Source organism: Pan troglodytes, chromosome 9, assembly GCF_028858775.2.
Source record: "Pan troglodytes isolate AG18354 chromosome 9, NHGRI_mPanTro3-v2.0_pri, whole genome shotgun sequence".
Classification (NCBI taxonomy): domain Eukaryota; kingdom Metazoa; phylum Chordata; class Mammalia; order Primates; family Hominidae; genus Pan; species Pan troglodytes.
In genome coordinates, this window is record NC_072407.2 from 21,497,496 (window position 1) to 21,514,605 (window position 17,110).

At 47.7% G+C, this 17,110-nt stretch overlaps 1 protein-coding gene across 11 annotated transcripts in view; it reads right to left on the bottom strand.

The window, feature by feature from the left end:
- The window catches only part of ABCC8 (ATP binding cassette subfamily C member 8), an 83,930-nt gene that overhangs the window by 44,990 nt on the left and 21,830 nt on the right, over nucleotides 1-17,110 (bottom strand). For all 11 annotated transcript variants that reach the window (XR_001707184.4, XM_024347003.3, XM_024347002.3 and 8 more), the window contains exons 7-10: nucleotides 15,187-15,351; nucleotides 10,654-10,809; nucleotides 5,315-5,449; nucleotides 4,857-5,019 (exon numbers count right to left, since the gene is read on the bottom strand). Coding sequence is in view for 10 of the 11 variants with exons in the window: in XM_024347003.3 (XP_024202771.3) it covers nucleotides 4,857-5,019; nucleotides 5,315-5,449; nucleotides 10,654-10,809; nucleotides 15,187-15,351 (619 nt within the window). In the remaining variant the exon portion in view is untranslated. The remainder of the gene's footprint in view (nucleotides 1-4,856; nucleotides 5,020-5,314; nucleotides 5,450-10,653; nucleotides 10,810-15,186; nucleotides 15,352-17,110) is intronic.

The following is a 17,110-nucleotide window of genomic DNA, read 5'->3' on the forward strand; positions in this document are numbered from 1 at the left end:
AAGGCAGGTGGATCACCTGAGGTCAGGAGTTTGAGACCAGGCTGGCCAACATGGCGAAACCCTGTCTCTACTAAAAATACAAAAAAAATTACTCGGCATGGTAGAAGGCACCTGTAATCCCAGCTACTTGGGAGGCTGAGGCAGGGAGAATTACTTGAACCTGGGAGGCAGAGGTTGCAGTGAGTTGAGATTGCGCCACTGCACTCCAGCCTGACAACAGAGTGAGACTCCGTCTCAAAACAACAACAACCAAAAGAATTTCAGAGATGCTGGGGAAGGAAGGGGCACCAGGTCTCCAGGTCATGTTGTTTTTCTCCACTGCCTGTTCTGAGTTAGCGCCTCCACTGAGGAGGACAGAGGCTTCTCCCACTGCAACCCCAGGCCTGGCACACAGAAGGTGGGCAGGAAATATTTGTTTAAAAAAAATGAATGGAAGAAACGAAAGACCCAGGGTCAGGTGAGTAACACAAAAGAGAAACAAGGGCATTTGGAATTGACCCTGTGGCTCTGACCACATGCACAGCCACTATTCATGGGCATGATCAATCTCCCACAAGACTGGGAGGGCCAGGGCCATGCCTGCTTCTTCTTTAACATCCAGAACCTCCGTAGAGCCTGGCACAGAGGAAGCGCTCTGGAATGGGTGCCTCACAATGGACAGAATGAACTGGCAGCATATCGAGTGCTTGCCTGATAGGACCTAGGACCCCTTTGTCACCTCTACAAAGCTTGTCCTCAGATACAGAGGAATCACCTAGAGTTATGCTGCTTCTGCAAGGAAAAAAAAGATTGAACTGACTTCTAAAGGAAGAGACCACAGCCCTTGTCTCCAGCTTCCTCCCACTGTGTCTTCTCCTCATTGAAATCCCACCGTCTTGCAAGGTACAGCCCACATCGCCCCTACATGAATCTCTGGGTGAACTCCCAGCCCACATGGACTTCCTTCTCTGTGCTTCGCCTTTTGCTGTGGAAGACCTCACTGAGACATTTCAGTTCACTGAGAGTCAGTCCTCTCTGCTGTAAAATGGGACAATAGAGCAACACACCTCACCAAGTTGTTATGAGGATGAAGTGCAATCACGCTTGCTAGGCGGCAAGCATGGAGCTGGCCACACGGTTCTGCTCTCGCTGCCACACTGTTCTGTGCATGTTAACTCTGACTTCTTAGTGGAGCATAAACTCCCGGAGAACGGGGAGCACATCTTATCGTTTTTCCCTTCCCTCCTTCCTGGTGCTTGGCACAGAGTGGGGCACATGAATAGGGCTCACTCAACATCCACTGAGCAACTTATATTTCTATTTTTATTCAACAGGAAATATCAATTCTGGATGTGACTTTTGATGCCAGAGAAACTGTGCCCATTCATTCCCTTTTCAGCCCCCTGTTTTATCCTGTACCAGTTCGGGACTCCATACACAGCTACTCTCAGTGATATTGATGGCGAGACCATCAGACAGAGTCACAGGTAATCTTGCCTGCCCAGAAGTCTGATGGTGCCGCATATGAGCAGGATGGGCCCCAACAGGAAATGTGACTCTGGGGCTCCTCTGCAGCGTCAGGACTCCAAGACTGGCGCCAGGGGTCAGAACAAGAGATGCCCCATTACCTCACGCCTAATGACCTGTGTCTTGATCCCTGGTAACAGAAGGCAGGAAGTCCAGAGGAGGTAAATGAACATGCACTCAAAGCATATGCCTGCAGCCAGGAGGTACCCTGCACCCTACCACCCGTCTCTCTCCCCCTCCCACTGCTGACTAACGGAGGGAAAAAAAACACATCCTCGGAAAGGCAAACACACTGAGCAAACAGCACTTGACTTTCAAAGCTCTCCCCAAGGGCTCTCCCCTTTCCCCTCCTCCGCTGCTCTCTTCCAGGGACCAACCTGGGCTGCTCTGTTTCTCTCCCTAGGTGACTTGGACAGGTGAGGAGTCCTGGGCGGGCTCCTGCTTGGCTCCAGAGCCCCTTTTTTCCAGAGTCTTCTCAGCTCTTGACAACATATCCCTAGGTCCTCCTGGCCCCAGGCCCATCACAAAGCCACGGCTTGTCTTCTGGGGGCTCTGGGGGACAATGAGCACCCACTAGGTAGGGTTCAGTGGGCTAGCCTGGGAACTCACACATCTTTTGATGCTGTTTATATAAGAAAACATGTCCCAGGCTGCAGTTTGGAATCCAGGAGATGAGTACATATCTCTTAGGAGCAGTCAAAGCAGATGTCACCTGCCCCCACTACATGACCTGAGGCTGCCCCAACTTCACTGCTTGCTGTGCCAAGAACCTTGGGGACCCAGTGCCCCTACTTTCCTTGTTGTTTCCCTTCCCTCTCTCTATCTCAGCAACGACAAGCCTGCTCTACCCCACCCTGTTGTTCCTGGGAGAGGAAGTCCCCCGGCTATCGGGAGAAGCCCTCTCCCACCTCGGCAGCTGTTCCTACTGCTGGGAACTGTCTCTAAACCTGTACAAAACTGGGGGGCTATACACAAGCAGGGGGTTACTCTTCATGTAACCAGCCTCCAGGGGCAGGCAGGACTGACAGAGAGAAGGTTGAAGTGGGCCTGGGGCTAGGGACATTGGCTTTTCTGAGCTCCCTAGATGTTCCTTCTAAATTTCCCCTGTCTATGGAGTGCTTAGCCTGAGTGTGTTTGGAGGCTCTGAGAACCACAGGGTCAGGGATGAGGATAACGGGGAGAGACCAGGAATTTGGGGTGTCTTGGTGAAGAATCCAGGAAACAGTGGTTGCCTGCCATGCTCACAGCTCCATTCTGAGAAAATCAAATGCTAGCAGGACTTTCTGCATAAAACGCCATGGCTTGCGCCATGTATGGCAGACGGCCCAGCCACTGATGACTAGACCACATTCCCTGCCTGAGGCATAGGACACCATGGTCTAGCTGGATACAGGGAGGTTGGACTCCTGGGGTATTCATGGCCAGCCCCATACTGTGAGAACACTGCTGTGGGATATTTCCCCAGTCCCCTAGACAGGGACATGCCTTGGTGCCCATGTTTCCAAACTGTCTTGGGGAGTGGGACAGCTTGGTGGCCACCTAGCTCCATCAGACTCTCTCTCTAGGCAGCAAGAATGCCAAGAATACGCAGATGACCTGAGTGACCGTCTCATTCTCCATGAGACTTGTTGTATGGGTCTATCTGGGAGACACTACCAGCACCCCCTCCATTACCACCTTCCCTCCCCCACCAGGTGTGTCTCTTCCTGGCACCAAAAGAACCAATTTTAGTTGGAGGAGGTGGTCAGTAGCCTCTCTTAATTTCCTACCCTAATTCTACTCCTTTCAGAGCCCAGAGATTTTTTTTCTCCTAAGAGGAAATGGACTCATAATGGTGCCCCATGGTGTCCTAAGTCTTCTTCACCCCACAGAGGCCCCCAGCTCTTTGTGGAAAATAGCCTGAGACCAGGAGTTAAGAGACTTTGGAGGATCTAGTCCGAGCCATGCTACTAACCTCAGGAGGGATCTCAGGAACACACTCCCCTCTGGCCTTAATTTCCCATCTGTAAAATGGTTCTACCAACTTACTCTCCTTGCCACGTTCTGTGTAATTCCCACTCATCTGTCTTCTAATTCAAAAATTCTCTCTTCAGCTATACTCATTCATGTAACCTGTGCACTGAGTAAGTTTTGGTTCTTTTTTGTTTTCTTCTTTCCAGGGGCTTCCACTTGGCCATAATGACTCTTAGACTGGACAGGTCAGGGAACTAGTGTGAAGTCAGCTGGTTGCTAAATATCTACATCCCAATTATGCACTTGGGAAGTAACCACCATGGGATGGGTCCATGGAGCCACGAGACCAACTGTGAGATAAACTTGGGCCAGGACTCCATGGATCACCTGACCTCCATAAGCCCTCACTCTGACCAGGGGACCATTGTTCACTGAATTAATTTCCATAACTAAAATTTCAATTTCTAAAAAATCTTTTGGGCTGGGCTCAGTGGCTCATGCATGTAATTCCAGCACTTTGGGAGGCTGAGGCGGGTGGATCACGAGGTCAGGAGTTCAAGACTAGCCTGGCCAATATGGTGAAACTCTGTCTCTACTAAAAATACAAAAATTAGTCGGGTGTGGTGGCGTGTGCCTGTAGTCCTAGCTACTTGGGAGGCTGAGGCAGGAGAATCGCTTGAACCTGGGATGTGGAGGTTGCAGTTAGCCGAGATTTTGCCACTGCACTCCAGCCTGGGTGACAGCGAGACTCCATCTCGAAAAAAGAAAAAAAAGTTTTACATTCTCAGTAAAATGGTTTCAAGTATATGGGACTCCAGGACTTTTACCAGTTTTGGTCTTTTTCTTATTCCTTGGCTTGGGGTTCCCAAACTACTTGGTTAATACAAACTCAGTCCCTACACCTGTGAGTACCTTCAGCCTGGGCTTCTGATATTTAAGGATAACTAGTCTTTTTCTTTTGCATAGCCCCAAGTAGATGGAAGCTTTCTTGTAGCTTCCCCAGGGCAATGACAGCTCAGTCTGACTTATTAAAAAGTCTTCATTCTTAGGAGAGTTCAAAACTGTGGTCATTTACTTACTTGCTGCTGTCTGTCAATAACATATCAGTTCCACGAGGAATGAAACTTCATCTCTCTTCCGCATCACTGTATCCTGAGGGCCAGCACAGTGTCCAGCACATAGCAGGCTTTCCATGCATGTTTGTTGGATAAATGAATGAAGAATACTTTGATTTCTGGGAGCTTAGCTATCAGAGCCAGTTTGAGGCTCCCCTACTGAGTCGGATAATCTGAAGGCCTCCTGCTTCTGTCCCTGCACCCCCTCTCACCCGAGCTCTGACACCCTCTCCTTGCATGTAGGCAGCAGCACCCAGGGCTGGCTGTGTGGGGTGAACTCACTGGAGATGGAGGTATAGATGGCAAAGGCCCTGAGGCTGGTCATCTCCTTCCTGCGGGTCGTCTCCACCCGCGTGCGGAAGATGTTCTCCCAGGCGTACAGCTTCAGCAGCTTGATGCCGCGGAGCATCTCGTTGGTCTGCTTCAGCCGCTCATTGGAATACTCCTGCAGGGGTCCCCGAGTCAGAGGGGAGAGGCTTCTGCTCCGTCTCCCACCCGAGAGGAAGGCCTGAGTGTCAATACTGTCACTGCCATGCCCACCTCCTGTCCCCACCGGGAGGCAGCCTCCTCCCCCATTGACTCCATTTCCCAGACAAAGAAGCTGAGGCCTGGACAGGTGAAGTGGCCTACTCAAAGTCAAAGTCAAAGTCAATGACGGTGTGGGTGTGTGGGAGGAGACCTGCTGCTGTCGGGGGAAGGAGGGGAAGAGGGACAAAACACACACACCTTTGGGCACTCACCAGTGTGCTCCGCTGGGCCTGAGACAGCTTGGTGGCCACGAAGTACTGGACAGGAGCCAGTAGAATGATGACAGCTGCTCCAATTAAGGCACTGACTCCGAGTATGTAGTAGAGGAGAATCACACCCACAATGATCTGAGGAAGGGGGTCATGGGTCAGGTCCCTTTGATCTGATGGTTGCCCTGCCAGGAGGTGCTGGCAAAATCCCTGTTTCCCCAGTCCCCTAGAGTGGGACAAGCCCTGGTGCCCAGGTTTCCAAATTGTCTTGGGGAGTGGAGTGCAGGGAAGGAGGAGGAACAAAGCAATTTCAAAAGGAGGTTAGCATAATGGGCTCTCATGCAAGCAGAGGGTTGCTGGGCTGGTAACTAACTGCATTTATCTGCAAGGCTGGTTGAAGCCTTAACTCTCTCCAGTCTATTTTCCAGATGGAAATCTCAGAGCTGAGATTGCACAATGTTTGTGACAGCACCTTTTGTTCTGTTTGCTGGCTCTCAGGGCTTATGGTTACTGTCATTGGAAAAAAGTGATAACTGAGCGAAGAGGCAAAGTTACTGCACCCATGCCAGACAAAACCAGCCTGGCGTCCGAGGATTCGCTTTTCATTCTTATGCTCTTGGTTTCTTTAATTTTTTTAATGAATCTGCCAGGTATTCCCTGAAAAGAGAATTCCTTCTGCATTTAGCTCTTTGTAAATGACTGCCTACTTCTGAATATTTATGAGAAGCGTAAATGGCCAGTCCCCAAAGCGCCAAGATGACAGTTTCTCAGGTTGCCTTCAAAGGCAGACACCTCTAAATACAGGGCTTTTTCTCAAAGAACAGATGTGCTGGCTTCCTTAGCTAAAAAAAGAGAGAGAGAGAAAGGACTGCTTGCCTTGGTCCTGTAGTCCCAGAGCCCTACACCAGATTGGCATTAAGCTCCCAGCACCGCCTCAAGGATAAAGGAGTAAGTGGGAGGCCCTGTAATTTAATCACAGAATGCCTCCTGGCTTAGGAGGTATCTTAGAGGCTGGGAAGTGGCCCCTTCACCACCTGCCTCCCAGTGTTTAACAGGTGTTAGATGCTGGCATGGATGGGCAGAGGACCATGATAGAGATGAAGTACCCTCTTCCCTGGCCTGCCCTGCAGCATCACCCTCCTGGACTTATCTCTGGCATCCAGTCCTTCATTAGTTGTGCTCAAATGGAGGCCATCAGGGTGTTCTTCAGCCAGCTTGGGTTGGGCCTGACAACAAGAAGGCTCCCATGGCACCCCAAGCTCACTAACAGGGCACCTTGTGAGCCGGTGTCTGCACCCACACCACCTCCAGGGGACTGGCAGCGGCTGCGGTGGGAGCTGGTGCTGCAGCTGCTGCTGTTCCCTGGCTCCTCCTTATGCTCCCCCATCCCCTCCTCCTAGGTGCTCCCAAGACTTCTTGGTCCATTCCTCTCTTCTGCACAGGTCTGAATGGCCCTCATGCAGAAGAAATCATGGATTCTGAGTGTGCAAAGCAACTGTGAGAAATAAAAGGACGATTTTGTCTCCTATTCACAGGTTAGGAAAACAGTCTAGCATAGTGGGGAGGACATAGTCTTTGGAGTCTGTGGCCCTGAGTTTCAAGGCCCCAGCCTTTTGCTGTGCAGTCTTGGGTGAGTTACTTAACCTCTCTGGTTTTCAGCTTCTTCATCTTTAAAATGGTGATTATAATGCCCACTCTGAAGGACTCTGTCCACTCTGCAGGACTATTGTGAAGATTAAATGAACCTTTATGATAAGCACCTAGAATTGTGGCTGGCATATAGTTGGAGATCAACACAAGGTGGCTTACCCTCCTCTCAGAAAATAAATGAAAAAGCTTCCTGAGAACTCTGTCACGGGGGAACCGCAGAAAGGAGATGTGTGAGTATGGTGCTGCCACTGGTTCACTGCGTGGCCCAGGGTAAGGCACCTGCCCTCTCTGGGCCTCTGATACCCAGGAGACTGGGAAACACAGAGGCCTCCATTATAGCTAAATTCCTTAACTTGGTGTTCTTGATAAATGTCAGGGGGGCACCCATGAAGCCCCTGAAATTATAGCCCAAATGTTTGAGCAAGCATTTATTTTTCTGAGAAAGTTTCACTAGCCTTTCAAAAGTATGTGTAGATTAACGGTGGCCAAGGGCTGGGGGCGAAGATGAGGAGTGACTGCCAATGGGTACGGGTTTCTTTTTGGGGAAATGAAAACTTCCACATTTGTGATGATGGCTGCACAGCTCTGTGAATATAGGACACTAAAACCCACTGAGTTGTACGCTTTAAATGAGTGGGTTATATCTCAATAAAGCTGTGTGCATGTGACCAAAAAAAGATTATGAAACAACAAGAGCCCTCAGGGCTTACACGGGAACGGGGCTTCTGCACTCATGTCAATATTATAAAAAGCCTTGTGTGCCCTGTGGCTAACCAGGCTGCACGCAGAATCCTAACCACATGAGTTTCTTTGCCATGGGGCTGGGATTGTATCAACTCCCAGGAGTAACACTGGTTCTTGAGTGCTGGTCAAATCTATAAGTGGTAAAGGTATATACAAAAACAGAAAACCAAAGGACACTTCATGATAAATGAGCAAAGGTAAGAAATCAGTAGATAGAAAAATCCCTACCCCCAGTGAAAGGGTTAAATTATACAAGGGAGAGGGGCTGGGACAGGGCCAGGCATAGGGCAAGGGCTGTTAATATTAGTTAGCACTATTAGCAATGATGCATGTGCAACAAACCCTGTGAGTACTAGTAATGGTAATCATGCAGCAGGTTTAGTAGACAAAACCTGATTTCTTTTTCTTTTTCTTTTTTTTTAGACTGAGTCTCGCTCTGTTACCCAGGCTGGAACGCAGTGACGCGATCTCAGCTCACCGCAATCTCCGCCTCCTGGGCTCAAGCAATTCTCCTCTCTCAGCCTCCGGAGTAGCTGAGACTACAGGCACACGCCATCATGCCCGGCTAATTTTTGTATTTTTAGTAGAGACGGGTTTCACCATATTGGTCAGGCTGGTCTCGAACTCCTGACCCCAGGTGAACCAACAGCCTCAGCCTCCCAAAGTGCTGGGATTACAGGAGTGAGCCACCATGCCTGGCCAACAAAATCTTACAAACTGCTTGTTCAAGGGGACACAACAGAAAGTGTCTTGTAGCCTTTTGAATGCTGTGTACATGTTAGGATCCTCCCAGGCTGTGTCTCTCTGCATCAGGCCCTCACAGCCCAAAGTGTTAACTAATGAGAGAAGCATGGTCAGAAATCTTCATTTTTCATGTTTCAAAAAAAAAATTGTGTTAGAGATGAGGTCTCTCTATGTTGCCCAGGCTGGACTCGAACTCTTGGGCTCAAGCCATCTTCCTACCTCAGCCTTTTGAGTGGCTGAGACTACAGGCATGAGCCACCACACCCAGCTTAGAAAGTCTTGTACATAAAAGGTTGGTTGGTAACTAAACTAGATGAGATCTCCAGGCCCTTTTGTAGCTTTTATAGTCATTGATCTGTCTTGGTAGAATAGAGTGGGGGCAGTCTGGGCATGGGTAGATGGTAATGGGGGATGGCATATATGACTGTTCCCATAAAAAAGAACATCAGATTCCCTGCATCCCATCTTGTCTAGCTGTGTCCCTGTGGGAGCCTCTCCCCTTTTTTTCTTTTAATATTTTTTAACTCTAAGCTTTACAAGTAAGGAGGACCAATACAAATCGCTGGAGATGAAGGTTTATGGAATCTTTATCCCAAGAAGCAATGGATTCTGGATTGGTAACACCTCACTCATACCAAACATGTGCAAGTTAGAGGGATCTGATATTTACGAAGTGAAGACTCTGGGGGGCACTCTGCCTGCTGTGTTACTTACATTATCTAACTGAATTGCCATAGCAACTCCAGAGGGTGGGCATCCTCCCCATTTCATAGATAAAGAAACCAAGGCTCAGAGAGGTTAAGTATTTGAATCAGCCTGTCTCACCCAAGTCACTTTCTGCTACATCAAGCTCTCCCGGTGGAACCTTCCCGCCCTCTGGGAATGGGTCTGGGATTTCGGTTTCTGGCCTGAACACCAGGGTGAAGATTTAGTCCCAGGCATAGGACAGGATCAGACTCTGTGGTGGAAGAGCTCCGGGTGGGAGATGGGACACATGGAGCCCGAGGTCAGATCAACCACGCTGACGATTCTCCTCTGATTACTGGGGGGTAATGTACCTCTTCCTGAGCCAGCACCAAAGGTTGTCTTGCTTTAAAAAAATACCATGTTTTAACGTTTTTATTTTTATTTTTTAAGAGACAGGAGTCTCTCTGTTGTCCAGGCTGAAGTGCAGGGGCGTGATCATTGCTCACTGCAGCCTTGAACTCCTGGGGTCAAGCAATCCTCCCATCTCAGACTCCCAGGTAGCTGGGACTAAAGGGGCGCACCACCACATCTGGCTAAAAAACACCAGGTTTTGTTTGTTTTTGAGACAAGGTGTCACTCTATCGCCCAGGCTGGAGTGCAGTGGTGTGATTGTAGCTCACTGCAACCTCTGCCTCCTGGACTTTAGGTAATCTTCCCACCTCAGCCTCTGAGTAGCTGGGGCTATAATTGTGAGCCACCACCCCCAGCTAATTTTTTGTACAGACAGGGTCTCACTTTGTTGCCTAGGCTAAAAGTATCATGTTGATTTCCAAAACTTATACACACTTATAAGAGAATTTAGAAACACATAAAGAAAATAAAAATCACTTATAATCCCACTATGTGATTTTCCAATTCTTTTTCATGTGTGAATCTGTACAAATGTATACATAACTTATATTCCAGTTTAGTAGTAAGCATACAACATATACTATTTGTAACTTACTCTTTTTGCTTAAAAATACATCACTAACACTTTTTGATGTAATTAAATATTTTGCTACAACATAGCTTTTAAGATCTGTGAGCATTCCACGTACGATTTTTCTTTTCTTTCCTCTTTTTTTTTTCTGCATAGAAGGGGTCTCACTGTGTTGCCCAGGCCAGTCTTGAACTCCTGTGCTCATGTGATCTTCCTGCCTCAGCCTCCCAAAGTGCTGGGATTACAGGTGTGAGCCCCTGCACCTGGCTTGATTTTTCTATAGTTTATAAAGTTGGCTCCATTTTTAAAGTCTTAATGATACTGCCTTCTCTGTTCATTAAGAGAGATGGTCAGTGCTTGCAGAGTATGGGACAGGAGGGACCCAGAGGTACAGCCTGTGGTATAGCCAAGTGTGTGAAAGGTACAGGGAAGCATGGAGTGGAAGACGGTGTGCTCCTAGTTACTGGCCATGGACCAGCAGATTCTGGTTGTGTGTCCTGCTGCCCCCCTCCCTTCCCCTCAGTCCATCTAGTACCTGTACTGGCATAGCCCAGAGGTTTGGGCACAAGAAGAAAAACCACATGAGCTGATTGGTGTCGATGGCAACCAGATTACAGATCTGTCCAGCAGTCATTTCTCCCATGGACAGGTTGGAGGTGGACAGGTGCATAATTTTATTGTAAATCTTGGTCTAGAAATGAGAGCAGAGTGTTTCACATTCATCATCATTCTCATCATCATCACCACACCAGATGCCACCTGTTACAGTGTGCCAGGGGCTTCTCAGACAGTCCCCATGGTGCCCTAGAGCAGCTCTGTAAGGTGGTACTGTATCACCGTTCCAACTTACTAGTCTACTCCAGCACAGCAAGCTACTTCTCCAGCAAGTAAGGCCTTTTCCTGTAGACAGGACTTACTTGGTTCTTTATTTTTATTTAATTTAATTCATTTACTTATTTATTTAGAGACAGAGTCTCGCTCTGCTTCCCAGGCTGGAGTGAAGTGGCATGATCTCAGCTCACTGCAGCCTCCACCTTCCGGGTTCAAGCAATTCTCGTGCCTCAGCCTCCGGAGTAGCTGGAATTATAGGCACGTGCCTACCATGCCCAGCTAATTTTTATATTTTTAGCAGAGATGGGGTCTTGCCATGTTGGCCAGGCTGGTCTCAAACTCCTGACCTCAGGAGATCCATCCACCTCGGCCTCCAAATGCTGAGATTACAGGCATAAGCCACCGCACCCGGTCCGTTCTTTATTTTTTAAAGCAGATCTTCGTGTCCACTTGTATTCTTGATTTACCAGAGGCCAGTGGAGAACACAGATCAGAGCCATAAAAATGATGAAGTGGGGCATGCCATCTGTTTTAAAGTGGCCTTCTCCAGCCTAGGGAGGGGATCTGCTCTGAGACCAAGTCCTGTCATAATTGAGCCTTGAAACAAAACAAGGGTTTGACTTTGGAAGGTCTGATGTGTTACACGACCACGTGAGTCAGTCAGCCCCAGCGCCATCCCCAGAGTGCAGCCACCCCAAGGACCCTCACAGGGCAGACGGAGAGCAGCCGTGGTAATGGCCTCCCCGAGCTCTGAACCTAAACGCTTTATGTGCAGAGTGATCATGACTCCCAGAAAGACTGCAATTTTTGGATGTGTGCTCTTGAACAAGGAAAAATGCATCTGGGTCTTAAATGTCCTCAGGATGCCTGCTCTTGGATAAAATTCTATTATTCATTCTGTCGTAAGGTGGGCTCCCCGCCCTTAATTCCTCTTTTGTGTAAACCCAGGCTTTTTTGTGGGTCAGGTTTTCTTAAGGCAGGAACCTATTCTATGTCTTTCTGTGAGCTAATATACACCATGGGCAAGGTTTAAAATAATGAACCTATCCTGTCTTTCTGTAAGTTTTTATATACCATGGGTAAGGTTTAAAATAATGGCAATGACATTTTTAAAGAAATCTATATACCTCCTAGGTTATGTGAAATGAGACTTTAAAAGATAATCACCTAGTTTCAGTGAAGTAGGGACACCAAGTGATCTGTGAAATAAAGTCTTATTAAGTGAAGACCAGCATACACAGAAATGCACAACTGACTGACAGCTAGTCATTATGTATAATTCAGGAATTGTGCTTAATAACTTTTTATGCACAAAGCGTGGTTATTCTCTAACCCATGAAGACACAGGCTCTCATCCGTAAGGGTACATTTTCCAGAAATCTCCAAAAGAAAGAAAGAAAGGGTTTTTTTCTCCCTAACTCCTTTCTTTTCTTTCTTTCTTTCTTTTTTTCTTTTCTTTCTTTCTTTCTTTCTTTCTTTCTTTCTTTTCTTCCTTTCCTTTCCTTCTTTCTTTCTTTCCTTTTTTTTTTTTTTTTTTCAGAGTCTTGCTGTGTCGCCCAGGCTGGAGTGCAGTGGCGCCATCTCGGCTCACTGCAAGCTCCTCCTCCTGGGTTCACGCCATTCTCCTGCCTCAGCCTCCCGAGTAGCTGGGACTACAGGCACCCGCCACCATGCCTGGCTAATTTTTTTTTGTATTTTTAGTAGAGACGGGGTTTCACCATGTTAGCCAGGATGGTCTCGATCTCCTGACCTCGTGATCCACCCGCCTCGGCCTCCCAAAGTGCTGGGATTACAGGCATGAGCCACTTTTTTTTTTTTTTTTTTTTGAGATGAAGTCTCACTCTGTCGCCCAAGCTGGAGTATAGTGGCACGATCTCGGCTCACTGCAACCTCCACCTGCTGGGTTCAAGCGATTCTCCTGCCTCAGCCTCCTGAGTAGCTGGGACTACAGGTGCACTCCAACATGCCTGGCTAATTTTTGTATTTTTAGTAGAGATGGGGTTTCACTTTGTTGGTCAGGCTGGTCTCAAACTTCTGACCTTGTGATCCACCCGCCTCAGCCTCCCAAAGCGCTGGGATTACAGTCATGAGCCATTGCGCTCCACCCCCCTAATTTGTTTCTATAATTAATGCCAGTATTTCCTTTTTGTGGCATAGTAATGAATCTCTCTTATTAACATGAAAGATTCAAGCAATTTGATAAAAACGATTATATGCTAACACATTAAAAAACCATTTTTGGCTCTTTTGGCATAATTGGAAAATGTAATTTATGACATACACACAGTAGTATATTTAATTACAAAACTGCCCAACCACAAAAGTGGCTGTTGCTTGTGGTGGTGCAAGTCTGCCTGTCACTGGAGGGGTGTGAGGAGAGGCTGGGATTTCTAGAGAGGTTTTCTGAACTGAGCAACAGCTTGGTTCCTCCCAGCTCTGGGCCCCCATGAGTCTTAGAAGGTCTTAGATTTTCCTGGGCTTTTTCCACTATTGTCACATAATGACATCCCTGAGGAAATACTCTGCTTTCCCAGTGAGAAACCACTGGGGATGGGCAGGGTTGCCATATATAGCTGCACAGGTTGTGCACTGCACAACTTGGGAGGGCACCGTTCACACAGACTATTCCAAGATAGCCAGAGTTTGGACTCTGACATTGTCCCCAGCCCAAGCTATATCCTTGTCCTCTCGGTCCCTTTTCTGCAGAGCTTCTTCTCCTGTCTCCCACATGACTAATGTTAATGATTCTGAGGAACATTTCCAAAGAACAAGGTAGCTTCAGGATTTTACCACAACTTCATGGACATCACTAGGCATAGCTGCATCTAGTTATTCCCAATGTCCATTCTCCTCTTTGCACAGAGAATTTCTAGCAGTGCATATATAGCTGTCAAGAATAAAGACCAAGCTCTTTCTAGACTCTCTAGATACGGCCATTTGGCCACTTTCTCACCAATGGGATGCGAGAGGGTATGTGCAAATCAGGTATTACCATTTTAAAAGGAAAATGCGTTCCCTCCTCTTGTCCCTTCTTCTGGCTAGTTTAAATGTAAATATAGTGGCAGTTTCAATACCCACCATGGCTATGGAGACAAAAGTCACAAAAGAAGGCTGGCAGAGCAACATGACAGAAGAAGCCAGGTCTCTGATCATTGAGTAGCTCCTGTGTCAGCCCTGACTCTATCTGAAGAATAAACAAACTTCTATCCCATTTAAACTACTCTCAATCAGGATGTCTCTCTAGTCTGATAGCTGAACCAAAATCCTAGTGAAGACCCTGGGACTTGGACAACTCTCATCATCACCTTCTTCAGAGGGGCCCTGAACACTCCCTGGCTTTGATCATCTTTCCAAGAAACTCTAAGAAGGAAATCACAGAAGGCAGGACCAAGAGCCTAGACTTAAGTGACCCAACAGACCAAATAGGTCACTCTCATTAGTGAGCAAGACTTAAGGGTTCAAATAGAACTTAGAGCAGTGGTCCTCAACCTTTTTGGCACCAGGGACTGGTTTCGTGGAAGACAATTTTTCCATGGACCTGGGGGAGAGGGATGGTTTCAGGATGAAACTGTTCCACTTCAGATCATCAGGCATTAGATTCTCATAAGGAACACACAACCTAGACCCTTGCCTGCACAGTTCACAATAGGGTTCGCACTCCTATGAGAGTCTAATGTAGCCGCTGATCTGACAGGAGGCAGAGCTCAGGTAGTAATGCTTGCTCCCACTGCTTACCTCCTGATGTGTGGCTCAGTTCCTAACAGGCCATGGACCAATACCCCATCTTAGAGGGGACCCTGTCTAGGCTATCTAGACCTTGTATATCAAGCACATTCCTTTTTTCACACCCAAAGAAGACTGTCTAGTAGCAGAACTCTGGAACAGCCACGTAGAGAGGATCCCAAGGTTGCATTTACCCTTGGTCAGAAAGAGTGCTGTGATCAATTAGTGATGTCTACCACTTTCAAGCCAAGGGCTGAGCAGCTGGCTTTTCAGACCTAGTCCAAGGCAGAACCAGAGCCAGAGCTACACTGTCACCCAAGTTCAGCCCAAGATATTTTCCACTATCCCACACTGCCTTGTCAATGGTTACTGTTTTAAAACATCGTTAATGGGCAACAAAAAATAAATTTACAGCAGAATTATTCTTGAGTGTCCATGAGGATGAATAACACTCGTGGACATTATTCCTAATAATGGTTCTTATGGCAAAGTGAAAAAATAATCATCCAAGTACCTGTATTGCTCCTCTCAAGTTAATTCCAGTTTCAATGGCCACATAGTAGGATGCTTGCAGAAATGTCCTTTGCAGTAGGAGGGCAAGGAACAGAAGCACGGCTAAGACGTAGGCATTGGCAAGGAACTCTTGGGATGAGACAAAGTAAACCCCGAGAAATTGTGTCTGTTGGAAAGAGAAGTTCAGAGGTGACTGTCATTGCCAGCAAAATGACCACCGTAGAACGCATCACTGTGCCATAATGGACCACGGCCATCACTATTACAAGACCCTCTGGGCTTGCAAAGGCTTGTGCAATTGTTTATGAGTGAAAAATCAGACTGATAAATCCAACTAACGTTTTTCTAACTACAGGGAAGGTTGCTTACACCCTGTTCATCTTTCCACTTGGGGGAACAGAATGGGGCCCAATTACGACTGCAGGCCCATAAATATGACTCTTAGCATTGTGGCCACAGACCCAGGGGAGAGCATTCTGAATGGGGCAAGAATAAATAGAGCACCTAAAACCTGAACTGGTACAACAAGTCTCATGGTGCATGTTCTCTGCTACAGAAATGGAATCAGCAGCTCCCTTGTTCCGAACTTACGAACAGCCTGTAATGTAGCAATTACTGAGCAGAAAAGGCCAGTGGAAAACATGGCACCGTAGAGCTCTCAGGAGAGAATGAGAGCTTATCACTTACAAGAGACTGAAAAGATTTCAGACCCAAGCCCGCCAGCCTCATGGGCTCCCAGGGCCTCCTGTTAAATTTAAGGTTCTCTTGTGTACTTCCAGCAAGATCTCAGATGGCAACCAGTGAAGAAAAACAAACATTTTAACTTTGTTGCTAAAGATACCAGGGATCAACAGTGTGTCTATTTCCAAATTAAGCATCAATAACTCCCAGGAAAACTTTGATCTTGATAAATCCATTGCTCCCCAGCAGAGCCACATCAATATTTCCATGAAGACAGATCTCTGCTCTTTCTCAGACACTGCCCTGGACTGTGCATCCTGTTTGGCAGGGTGTGGGAGCTGCTGCAGGGTGAAGAGGGATGGAACAAAGTGATGAGAAGGAGTTTGAGGGCACATCCACAATCAGAATCAGGCAGAGAGGGCCCAGGCTCTCATTGGAGGCCTTTCCCTAGAGTCAGGGATTCCTGGATCTTGGATCAGAGCTTCCTGATGGTGGCCTCTCAGTTTAACAGAGGTTCTCTAAGCCAGCCCTCGCTGCTCCCTGGAGCTGTCTGGTCCTGCTCACCACTGTCTCTACCATGCTCTGTGCGACAGGGGTCTGTATCTGTTGGGGGCCGCAGGAAGCAGCCACAGGGAGACCACTGAGGGATGAGTGCAAGACTCTAAGAGGAAGGCCCTACCGAGGCTCTCTGTCCCATTTGCCAGTGCACCAGAGGGAGAGGCAGAGGGAGGAGGTCGAAGGTAGAAGGGCAGGGGTGGGTTGGAAGCAGAAAAATGGGCCTTAAAATTAGGCTGTAGGGAGAGACCTGAATTTCCAGGGCAGGAAGGGGCAGGAGACAATATTTATCAGGTGCAAAACTCTATCCTCACAATACCCTAATGAGGAGGGTACCATTATTAGCCCCATTTCATACATGAAAAAAAGGAGTTTTAGTAGGGTTAGTGGCTGGCCCAAGGTCACATGCTGGTAAGGGGACAACATGTGAACAGGAACCTGAGTGATGTCAAAAACTCTACCCCAGACCCACTGTCTAGGCCTCGTCCAGGCCTTTGACCTTAAGTGTCCTAGTGTCAGTTACAGCTTTGTGACTTGTGGGGGATGGAAACTTGCCCCCCTGGCTGGTACTGGGTCAGAAATATAGGCATGTGGGTTTAGGAAGACCCGGTCCTGTTTAACATGCCCTGGGATTCTTCTGTCCCACTGTCCTCTGCAGAGACGCAGCTCTGGAGACTGGAGTCCACTAT